We start from the raw sequence: 12,939 nt of genomic DNA on the forward strand, positions 1-12,939 counted from the left end.
TAGCACTGGAAAGTAAAGCCAGAGAAAAATGGTTTCTGATATTTCAGACCAGGCTGATATTAAAATATTTCTGATGAAATCCCTCAAAACAGCTGTTAAGATGCTTTCTTAATATCTGGTAATGTGGGTTTACTTCTGTTTACCACCCTGTTTGTACTTTCAATATATAGGGCATCAGTTACCAGAACAAGGTTTAGAGTCAAGCAGACCTGAACTCTCCAAATTAGTATTCTGCATGAACTTGGGCAAGTCATAATCTGTGAATTCAAATTCTATCACCAGTAAAATGAGGGTACCATCACCCTTCACAGGACTGAACATATTCCAATAATAATATACATAAACAACTAAGAGCATAGCCGGCAAACAGCAGCTGTATCAATCACATACTTGAAGCCACTCACTTCTCCATTTTGATAAAACTCGAGGGTGAAGATTTACTACTTCCTTTTATGTATTTGCTCAACAGGTAATTACTGGGGTCTACTATATGTTAAGCATTATTCTAGATGCTGGGGATACAGTGCTAAATGGAGATCACAGACACTGCCAGAGCAGTCTATGGAGCCATCTGGAATCCAAAATGTCCTCCATATTTGGTGCCTGTGAAGTGCAACCCAGTTACAGTTCATGTTTGAATTCCTCTGAGAGCCCACTCCTTTAATCATTTCATATGAGTCTTTATCATCTTATTTCAGCCACAGACATGTAAACTTCTGTTCTTTATTACTGAAGAACCTGACCAAAACACCATCCATTCAAGTAAGAAGAATTTGGATCCACCTTTTCCCCTTCCACCTGCTAACAGCCAAACCCATGGATTTCCCTCCATTAGCTAATGGGATGCTGGCAGTTGTGGGATCCATCAGACAGAAAAACTTGAGATTTTCTATAAAGCAGCTCTTTTCAAAAGCTTATCTGAGGAAGATTGTGTTTAGGGAAGTCTGTCTATTGAACATGCTATTCACAGATTCCATTCTAAATATTCTAGGCCTTTTCCTTAAATCAAAAACACTAGAAAGGGCCAGCCACGGCGGCTCACACCTATAATCCCAGCACTTTGGGAGGCCAAGGCGGGCGGATCACTTGAGGTCAGGAGTTGGAGACCAGGCTGGCCAACATGGTGAAACCCCATCTCTAGTAAAAATACAAAAATTAAGGCCGGGCGCGGTGGCTCAAGCCTGTAATCCCAGCACTTTGGGAGGCCGAGACGGGCGGATCACAAGGTTAGGAGATCGAGATCATCCTGGCTAATACGGTGAAACCCCGTCTCTACTAAAGAATACAAAAAACTAGCCAGGCGACGAGGTGGGCGCCTGTAGTCCCAGCTACTTGGGAGGCGGAGGCAGGAGAATGGCGTGAACCTGGGAGGCGGAGCTTGCAGTGAGCTGAGATCCGGCCACCGCACTCCAGCCTGGGCGACAGAGCCAGACTCCGTCTCAAAAAAAAAAAATACAAAAATTAGCCAGGCGTGGTGGCACACACCTGTAGTCCCAGCTACTTGGGAGGCTGAGGCAGGAAAATCGCTTGAATCCAGGAAGCGGAGGTTGCAGTGAGCTGAGATGGTGCCATTGCACTCCAGCCTGGGCATCACAGAGAGACTCCGTCTCAAAACAAAAAACAAAAAACATGAAAAGCAATATACTTGAACCCAATTAATGTAGCTTTCCACAGCCTTACATTGTACTGTTGTGAGAATTGATTCTTCCATATTTGCTTTAACTTATTAATTTCTGATTCAATGTCTTACATAAAATCACACCTGAAAGTTTCTGTTTAAATGATATACCAGGAAAATGTGTCATGCTTGCAAAGAGGTATGCTTCTCTGTGTTACATAATGAATGATGGAACTCAGATTTCTTCTTTTGCTTTGGCAGCCATTAAGCTCACAGCTAAAATCCAGGCATAGTCACAATCATTATTATCCCTCTTAATTGCTTTCTCCACTATTTAATAATAGCTACCTTTAAGTGATGAAGAGCTGGAGCTCAGAGATTAAGCAACATGCTCAAATGCATAGAGCTAGACTGAGATGGAGTTTGAATCCCCAGGTCTGAATGACCCAAAGGTCTTGTTCTTAACCACGACAAATCTATAGTTATAGATGTTTCTAGTATTTTTATTCATTTAGTATTTTACACGACAGTTCACAAAACACAATGGTTGAGAGCAAGGACTCAGGAGCCAGCCTGCTTCAGTCCCAATTCCAGTACATACTAGCAGTGTGACCTTGGGCAAGGTGTTCAACCCTTCTGTGTCTTGGTTTCCTCATCTACAAAATAGAGATAATAGCACCTACGTCATAGGATTTGTTATGAGAATTAAATTAATAAAGTACTTGGGACAGTGTTTAATATACAGTAAAAAACATAAGCGGTTATTATATGTTATTGTATTATCCCTCAAATCCTTTAATGGAAGCAACTAGGGATGGATGAACGGATGGATGGATGGATGGATACACAGACAGACAGTTTGTTTTTTTTTTTTGAGACAGGGTCTTGCTCTATAGTCCAGGCTGGAGTGCAGTGGCATAATCATGGCTCACTACAGCCTCAACCTCCTGGACTCAAGTGATCCTCAAGCCTCAGCCTCCTGAGTAGCTGGGACCACAGGTGTACACCACCACACCTGGCTAAATTGTTTTTAATTTTTTAAAGAAACAGGGTCTCTCTATGTCGCCCGGGCTGGTCTCAAACTCCTGAGCTCAAGCGATCCTCCCACCTCGGCCATCCAAAGTGCCTGGATTACAGGCATGAGCCACTACACCCAGCCATAAATATGTTTTTCTTAAAGAAGTATTTACTGTAGGAGCAGATGGCCAAGAAATTTCACTTCAGTGGCATTATCACTCTTTGCTAAAATTTCTATATATTGGTGGGGCTGAAGATGGCTTATAAATATGTTATTTCAATATTTTTGCAGGCCGGGTACGGTGGCTCATGCCTGTAATCCTAGCACTTTGGGAGACCGAGGTGGGTGGATCATGAGGTCAGGAGATTGAGACCATCGTAGCCAACATGGTGAAACCCCATCTCTACTAAAAATACAAAAATTAGTCGGGCATGGTGGTGAGCACCTGCAGTCCCAGCTATTTCAGAGGCTGAGGCAGGAGAATCACTTGAACCCAGGAGTCGGACGTTGCAGTGAGCCAAGATCGCGCCACTGCACTCCAGCCTGGCAACTGAGCAACAAGAAGAATGAAATAATAGGAAAAAAACAAAGCAGTAATAAAATGTAACACGCAGACCTGAATTCAAAACTGTCAGCCAAGGAACAAAAGAAATTGCACATTTTAATTCAAAAGCAAGTATTCTATAAACTTGCCCGAAAGTAAAAATATGCTGATCAAATATTTTATCTAAATCTTTATCAAGTTACTGATCAACTTTCCAATATAAAATATTTCATACAATATATGACAAGAATTATATAATAAATTAGGTGACCCCATTTTGCACAACAGAAATTCCAAATAATGTATGAAGAGGCAGCTTTTTCTCTTCATCTGTTTTTCTTAGACTAGTAATAGAAGGCAATGTGTAGGCAGTGGCATTTTTATTTTTTAAGTTTTATTTTGGAAATTCTGAAATGTATGTATAGATATTAAGTATAGTGACCCCATCTCCTTATCATGGTGCCTCACCCATCAACCTTATGCTTACCACGTTTTCTCCATCCATCCTCTCCTGTGCCCCCTCCACCACCAGTGTTTTACAGCAAATCCCAGACGTCATGCCACCTGTAAGTACTTCAGTACACATCCCTAAAAGGTAAGCTTTATTTTTTAAAAACGTAACTACATTTTTATCACACCCAACAAAACGAATATCTTCATACTGAGTACTCAATACCTGATTCGTATGCAATTTTCATCATGGCCTCAAAAATGCATTTTTACAATTTTCTTAAATTAGAATCCAAAAAAGGTCTACAGATTACATTTAATGGATATTTCTAAATCTCTCTTGCTATAAAAAAGAAAGTTTTTATTCCCTTTTATTTTCATGTTATTAACAGAAATGGAGCCATTTGTCATGTAGAATTTCCTACCTTCTGGACTTTTGTGGTCGTAGTCTCATGGGGTCATTTGGCAAGTTTACACGCTCTCACATTTTTCCTGAAAACTGATCATTAGATTTAGAGCAGCACTGTCTAAAAGAACATTCTACAGTGATAGAAATTATCTGTATCTGCGCTGCCCAATATAGTAGCCATTAGCCGCATGTGGCTATTCAGTACCTGAACTGTAGCTAGTGCAAGAAAAATTTTAATTGTATTAATTTTAATTAACTATAAATAGCCACATATAGCTAACAACTACCTTACTGAACAGTGCAGACTAGAGGCTTGCTTTGATACAAGTTCATTTTAGTCATTTAACCTGGTGGTGCCTGGTACTTCCTGATGCATCACATCAGAAGAAATGGTATTTGGTTGTCCCACTTACAGTGATGCTGACATTGCCCACTGAGTTCAGATGATGCCAGCCTGTTTCTTTTACCCCAAGGTTTTAGCCAATACTCATGATTGTTACCTCTTTATACAATCTATAAAGATAGGATAAACTTACTGCCATTCAGAATAATGATTGTATTCTAGTAAGCTTCAAAGGTGACCAATGAGGTTTTTTTTTAAGTATTATGAATTCGTGAATTTTAAAAGATATATTTGATGTGTTTTAATTCATGCAGTTGTATTCTTTTTTTTTGTTTATTTTGTTTGAGATGGGGTCTCATCGTCGTCCAGGCTGGAGTATAGTGGCACAATCTCAGCTCACTGCAACCTCTGCCTCCCAGGTTCAAGCGATTCTCCTGCCTCAGCCTCCTGAGTAGCTGGGATTACAGGCATGCACCACCACGCTTGGCTAATTTTTGTATTTTTAGTTGAGACGGTGTTTCACCATGTTGGCTAGGCTGGTCTCAAACTCCTGACCTCAAGTGATCCACCCACCTCGGCCTCCCAAAGTACTAGGATTACAGGCGTGAGTCACCGTGCCCAGCCTAGTTGTTTTCTTTATGATGGTCAAAATTTCCAGGCTTTGTGCAGTAGCAGTATCGTAGCCAGTGAGGTTCAAATGAGGCACAATTATTGATGACTGAAACAAAATTTCCTCTTTTGCAAGTAAAAACTCAAGGCACCAGAGTGTTTGTTCACTCTGCCATGTGAGGACCCAGCCGGAAGTTCTGCAAGCCAGGAAGGGAGCCCTCATGAGACCTCAACTATGCTCAGATCTCCAAACTGAGAAAATACATCAGCTACTCAGTCTATAATATTTTGTTATGGCAGCTCACGCTAAGATATGTTCACAGGTCGTTTTTGCTAGATATATAATCATTGCCTCCTATTTCCTTTCCTTGAGGATGTTAAATGTTACTTTTTTGTCTGTTGGCATGAAGTGTTTTTCCAGAAGTCTGACACCAATCTTATTTTCTTAATTTTATAACAGCTTTAGTCTGGATGCCCAATGCCCAATTTCTGGTGACTCTGCAGAATGTGTTGGCACTGATTGCTCTGGACTGACCATGCCAGGTACACAGTATGTCTTTTTAATACAGAGCTTCAAGTCATTTTCCTTTCAAGGAAGTTTTTAAAATGTGTTATAGCTAGAATATAGAATTTGTTATATAGTTTTTGGAATTTGTTCTTTGCCAATGTTTTGACTTAGATCATACTGTTAGAAGAATGTTTTGGCTTTTTCCTTTAGGGAATCCTATTACATCTATTTTTTTTTTTTTTTTTTTTTTTGAGACGGAGTCTCGCTCTGTCGCCCAGGCTGGAGTGCAGTGGCCGGATCTCAGCTCACTGCAAGCTCCACCTCCGGGGTTTACGCCATTCTCCTGCCTCAGCCTCCCGAGTAGCTGGGATTACAAGCGTGTGCCACCACACCTGGCTAATTTTGTATTTTTAGTAGAGACAGGGTTTCTCCATGTTGATCAGGCTGATCTCAAACTCCTGACCTCAGGTGATCTGCCCCCCTCGGCCTCCCAAAGTGCTGGGATTACAGGTGTAAGCCACCATGCCCGGCCCTCCCCCTTTGTTTTCTTACAATATCTTTGAGTGGGTTTTTTTAAAACACCATTTTTGAGGTATAATTGGCATACAAATAAGCTGTTCAAATTTCAAGTGTACAATTTGGACACATGCATATATCCATGAAACCATCACTACAAGATGAGGAACATACCACCTGTAAAAGTTTCCTTGCACCCCTCATAATCTGTCTCTCCCATTCCTACCCCGTTCCTAGGAAACCACTCATCTGCTTTCTGACTATGGATGTGATAGACAGAACTCTGGATATCTTGGACCAAAAGGTAACCTAGTACATGGGAAGGACACACTGAGGATACTGGAGCACTAAGAGAAAGAGCGAGCGTCCGTGAAGACTCTGTGGAGCTGTCAGACAAGCTCTGCAAGGCTGACTTCTGAACTTCTCTCACAGAAGTCAATGATATTTAGGGTTTTTGTTATATATAGCTATACTTAATCCTTACTGATACAACTTCTCTATCAGGCGCTCCTATACCTAATCAACGAGCAATCCTACTGATTGACTCTAATAGGCCCATTCTCTCTCAATACAGCTAATGCTTTTCTGTTCAGTTCTATATTGTAAACCTACACCTAGATTATGGCACAGGTATTCCTAAACTGGTCTCCTGCCTATAGTCTTGCCATCTTTGATCTACCTTCTATGATGGGTGATCTTTGTAAAATATAAATTTAATGATTCCATTAAATTTGAAAATTTCTTCCTCATTGTACCATGACTTTATTGCTAATGCCTATTTTTTAAATCTCCTTTCTAAGTAATACCTGAAACTTCCTGAAGACATGTAATCATTTTGATTACTCCCCCTGCTTTGCAAAAACTATTCCCTCTAGAACATTTCTAAAGTCAATTTAAATGTCAGTCTCTCTACCTTTCCTGTTCAAGTTCCCCTTGCCCCACCCCTAGGAATCCACAGCTTTAATTAAAGCATTTATTATCATAGGATACTGTAACTATTTATATGAACTGTCAATTCCACCAGACTGTGAGCAGCTCCTCCAGGGTGGGATTAAAGCATATTCACCTCCCACTCTATTCAACACAGTTCTTAAGAGTGTATCTTCAGTAAATGTTTAAATGAGTTAAAGTGATCAGTTCAGACTTTTTCCTTCTGGTTTCCATTTTCTCTTCATTATTTCTATCTCAGACTTTTACAGCCAGTTTGTGTTTATCCCTACCACTGCTACCCTTACTGCTTTGACTTTCCATTCTCTCCTAATCATTAACTGGCAGACTCAAACAGCACTCCACAAACACGGGACAGTACCAGGTTCTCACTGTCTGCAAGGTACTGTGTAAGATATCATTAAGTAAAGCTAAAGAAAACATGGGCTTAAAACCTAGGAAAAAGATACTTGCAAAATCCTAATAATAGGGTATGACAATTACCATCTTAACACAAGTAGAATCAAATTCTAGGTCGTAAGCCAAAACTCATTCTGTCCTGGGGTCATAGATGCTTCTTGGAGGAGGTACCTTCTGAACCACAACTCAGGAGGCAAACAGGATTCCAGTAAATACATGTGAGAGAAAGATCTGGGACACAAAGACGAAAGGGCATGTGGTATGTTTCGGGCCCTTGAAGTAGCTCAGCTTGGCTCAAAAGTAACATTAAATAGGCTTAAAAAGATAAGGCAGTGATGGGATTCAGAGAACTTTGAAAAGTAGGCTCAAGAACTCAAATTTTATTCCTTTTTTCGTTGTCTTCAGGGGGAAAAAGAATAAGAACACTTAGTTCCTCTATTCTGCTTCTTAATATCATCTTCCCTTTCTGCTTTTGTACCTATTAAGTGCACTTATCGGCCAAAATTTCCTGATCTTAAACACTTCCCTCCCTCTCCTCTGTACTCCCTCCCCAATCTGTCTACAGAATATAGCTAGAGGAAGAGAATTCTAGGAGCCTTTCAGCACATTTCCTTGAGGAATGAACACAGATTTTGTGACTAATTTTCTAAAATATCTTCTCTCCTTTCCTAATTACAAAGGATCAGAAACAACACAAACATTAAAGGTAACATCACTACAGGAAGAGTGCACAGCTAGGGTAAATCCATCATTCTTCCCTTTAATTATTCCTTTGTGCCTAGCGAACCCATAAGTTACCCAACATGTAGTAAAACACTCTGACATGCCACATATGAGAACCTCTTTGTAATATCGTAGCTAAAAATGTGGGGCGAGAGGCAAAGTTTCAAACTTATCTTCTGACTTCAACCTTAGTTTCACTTTTTACATCTCACTAGACTATTTCCTAAAAACAAACGGCATGTAATTTCTCACCTGGTAATCTCCTGCTGCAGCTGAGAAACTGAAGGCACATAAAACACCACTCCAAAATAGACGGTCGGTTCCAATGCATATTTATCCAGCTGCTTCTTCAAAGGTTTTTCCAAATCTACCCACCGGCGCTGATTTTGCTTGTTGTAGTACCAGAGGCTGAAGTAAGTGACCTGGAAAGACAGAAGGTCACTGAAGGAGGCAATAACATACAAAAGGATTTCAATGACTTCAGCCGCACTAATCCCTGACCCATGACCAAATGACAGCAGTCTCTTATTGCCTTTCCTCTCAGAGAGGAACAACAGCAAAAACTGAAGGAAAAAAAGGAGGTAAGACCTATCTGTAACTAGCTACTCATATTCAGGAAACAGGCAAAAATCCAATTGCACTTGCATATATCATTTACTGAATTCTGCCCCAAAAAAATGCATTCATGACCTAGACACTAGAATGTAGTGGGTTTTATATGCAGGTTTTAAAAACAACAAAAATACAGAAGAATTTATTCTTGGTTTTTCTATTACTAAAACACTAAATATGTCATATATATATATATATACATATATACGTGTATTTGTCATATATATGTGTATATATATACATACATGTATTTGTCATATATGTATATATACGTATATACATACATGTATTTATCATATATGTATATATGTATATTTATCATACATATATATTATATATACACATATATGTATATACATATATTTGAGATAGAGTCTCACTCTGTTGCCCAGGCTACAGTGCAGTGGCGCAATCTCAGCTCACTGCAACCTCCGCCTCCCAGGTTCAAGGCATTCTCCTGCCTCAGCCTCCAGAGTAGCCAAGATTATAGCATGCACCAGCACACCCAGCTAATTTTTTGTATTTTTAGTAGAGACAGGGTTTACCATGTTGGTCAGGCTGATCTCAAACTCCTGACATCAGCTGATCCACCCACCTCGGCCTCCCAAAGTGCTAGGTATATAGGCATGAGCCACTGCACTCAGCCTCATAATTTATATTTTTAAATAATCACAACTGGGGTTCTACCCAGTGGAATGCTGAGTAAACAGTGTTAAAACAACTTTTCACTACTCTTAGTTTTGGTTTCTATAAAAGAAATTGTTTTTTGTAAGTACCATGAATTCCAGTATTCAGTATTCAGATGCAATTGCAACTCTTCTTTACCCCTTTGTCCTCAAAATTTCATTAGATATACATTTAAAACAATTATAATGCTGTGAAGGTGAATTAACTCTCTCTACACACACACACACACACACACACACACACACACAGTGCATGAGAAAAGCTATGACTAAACCCTTAGTGTATTACTCAGAAGTTCAAAGAAAATGCCCAGATGTCTTAGCATTTATATCTCACTGGCTGTGTAATGAAACTGTTAAGGTAAATCAATACTAGCCCTGGGCCTGGTCAACCTGAAAGGGTATTATTAATGCACTTATGTGACAGCCTCAAGCCACTGCTAATACTTGCCTCAAAATCAATCTACAGATCAAGACAATTGGAAAATCACCGCTTTGTAGTTGTAAACTCCAGAATAACACTGTCCCAACAGAACTCAGTGTGATGATAGAAATGATCTACATCTCACTGTCCAATAAAGCAGCCACTAGCCACATGTGGCTACTGAGCAATTAAAATGTGGTAGTGCCACCGAGGAGCTGTATTTTTAATATTATACAAGTTTAATTGACTTAAATAGCTGCAAGTATCTAGTGGCTACTGTATTGGACAGTATAGATTTAAAGCAACAAGAAAACTGAGAAATAATAGGTCATTTCTTTGAACTGCAATCCTCATTCAAGTAAAAAATAAAACTTTAATCTGCAAGGGAAAAGATTATGCAAACATGCCCTCAATAGTCATTTTATTATTTTTTAACAAGGTAAGAACTATACCTTTAAAATGACTTGATCAAATAAATTCAACAAGAATGAGGAATGTGCCCATTTTCCCCTATAGCCACAAGTCCCTAGAATACTGCTGGAATTCAATAAATTTTGTTGAATGAAAAGAGGGAATATTCTCTTGCTTCTTAGTTGCCACCCAAGTCATCACACAAGAATAGAGTATTTTGAACATTTCCTATGTACCTGGTTCTATTCCAAGAACTGTAGAGATACTATAGATTAAATCACCATCACTAATTTATGACGTAGTTATTTTTTATCTGTGTAAAACCTCAAAGCCAGTGTTTCCCCCAAGTATTGTCCCTGGACTACCTCTACCAGAAGTACCTAGAGGGTTTCCTGGGCCCTAAAAAGCTACTAAACTCCTAGGTAATTCTTGTGTCCTTTAAAGTTGGATAACTTTGCACTACACTACACCGCTCCTTCAAAGTTATGCAAGAGAAAGTTATATAAAACCTTATCTTTGGCTGGGCATGGTGGCTCACACCTGGAATGCCAGCACTTTAGGAGGTTGAAGTGGGAAGATTTCTTGAGCCCAGGAGTTTGAGACCAATCTGGGCAACATGGCGAAACACTGCCTCTGCAAAAAATACAAAAAATTAGCCAGAAGTGGTAGCATGCGCCTGTAGTCTCATCTACTTGGCAGGTTGATCACTTGAACCCAGGAGGTAGACAGAGGCTGCAGTAAGCTAAGATTGCACCACTGCACTCCAGCCTGGGTAACAAAGTGAGACCCTGCCTTAAAAAAAAATAAAAATAAAAATAATAATAATAATAAATCCTTGACAAGCTGCATGGAAATAAAATTTTTGAAAATCCAAGCACACTGTAATATTTCTGAAAGGCCAAGTCCTATTGTTAATTATATTCTGAAGTTATGACATTTTAAAATGAATTGCTTATTATCTGTAAGCACAGAATATGTATCACACATTTATAGAAAACAAGAACTGTTCTTTTCTTCTTTTAAACTGAAACGTATAGAAAACAGAAATCTGGTTTAATAGAGCTTGATGCTTAAGTCCAAAGTTCTGAGTTTGATTTCCAGCAGTTACTTACTAGGAGTGAAATGGTAAAGTCAATCAGTCCAATTTGGTTTTCTCAAGTGTCAAATAAAGTAATACCTCCCTCACAATGCTATCATGAGGACTGGATAAGGGAAAACTATGTAAGTACATTTTCGTACTAGAAAACCATTATATTTTATTTTTTGAGAGAGAGTCTCACTCTATCACTTAGGCGGGAGTGTACTGGCATGATCACAGTTCACTGCAACTTCGAACTCTCAGGCTCAAGTGATCCTTCTGCCCCAAACTCCTAAGTAGTTAGACAGCAGATGCATGCCAACACACTACTAATTTTTTTTTTTTTTTTTTTTTTTTTGGTCAAGACAGGGTCTCACTATGTTGCCCAGGCTGGTCTTAAACTCCCAGCTTCAAGTGATCCTCCTGTCTCAGCTTCTCAAAGTGCTGGGATTATAGGAGTATGCCACCATGCCAGCCTGAAAACCACTATATATTTTTAAATATTATTTAGTTCACTCATTCTCTCTACTACCAACAAAATCAATTATTGACTCCTCCCCTCAGAAGACTTTTAAAATTACCTACATGTATTTGGTTACAGCAAAAAACATTTCTGTTACTATGTTTGTTTTCTGCTCCATCTTAGAACACAAGTTTTGGACTGAATGTACCACATTTGGTCTATAATGCCAGATTAGGAATCCTTTAGGATCTAAAACAGTTTGGTATGTCTTTTTTTTTTTTTTTTTTTTTGATATGGAGTTTCACTCTTGTTGCCCAGGCTAGAGTGCAATGGTGCAATCTCAGCTCACTGCAACCTCCGCCTTCTGGTTTCAAGCAATTCTCCTGCCTCAGCCTCCTGAGTAGCTAGGATTATAGACACCTGCCACCACACCCAGTTAATTTTTTTTTTTTTTTTTGTATTTTTTAGTAGAGGCGGGGTTTCACCATGTTGGCCAGGCTGGTCTTGAACTCCTGATTTTGTGATCTGCCTGCCTCAGGCTCCCAAAGTGCTGGGATTATAGGCATGAGCCACTGCACCCAACTGTATGTCACCATTTTTAACCAAAATGAAAAGGTCTTAAAAATACCCTTTGAATAAATTAACTTTCCCTTTAAATACAGTTGGACTAGACTGTTCCAAATACAAAAACAGAATTATATAATTTTAGGTTTATTGTATAATTTGTGGTTGTACCGTTTGTGAATGGACTGTAATATAATTAAAATAACAGCCAAACAATCTGCTAGCATTCTGTTAAAAAGTACATTCTGAAAGGAAAACTGTTAAAATGTGCTAACTTCATCAGTGCATCTATTACTCATGCAACATGAATTAGAAAATCAAATAGAACTGAACAAATACATTTGTTGAAATTGCATCATCATTAGTTTTTCACAAATTATAGACCACAGAAGAGAGTAGCAAGAACTTTATCTGAAGGTACAAACAGCTGAAAAGAATGGTAGGCTTAGGCCGGGCATGGTGAATTGCACCTGTAATCCCAGCACTTTGAGAAGCTGAGGCCAGTGGATCACTTGAGGTCAGGAGTTCGAGACTGGCCTGGCCAACATGGTGAAACTCCACCTCTACTAAAAATACAAAAAATGAGCCAAGTATGGTGGAGGGTGCCTGTAATCCC

General features: G+C 39.3%; 1 protein-coding gene across 2 annotated transcripts in view; it reads right to left on the reverse strand.

Annotated features, from left to right (window-relative positions):
- The window catches only part of PTPN21 (protein tyrosine phosphatase non-receptor type 21), an 88,587-nt gene that overhangs the window by 43,316 nt on the left and 32,332 nt on the right, over positions 1-12,939 (reverse strand). For both annotated transcript variants that reach the window (XM_010384113.2, XM_030931307.1), the window contains one exon: positions 8,338-8,507. In XM_010384113.2, the coding sequence (XP_010382415.2) occupies positions 8,338-8,507 (170 nt within the window). The remainder of the gene's footprint in view (positions 1-8,337; positions 8,508-12,939) is intronic.

The sequence above is a fragment of the Rhinopithecus roxellana genome, chromosome 5, assembly GCF_007565055.1.
Source record: "Rhinopithecus roxellana isolate Shanxi Qingling chromosome 5, ASM756505v1, whole genome shotgun sequence".
NCBI lineage: Eukaryota > Metazoa > Chordata > Mammalia > Primates > Cercopithecidae > Rhinopithecus > Rhinopithecus roxellana.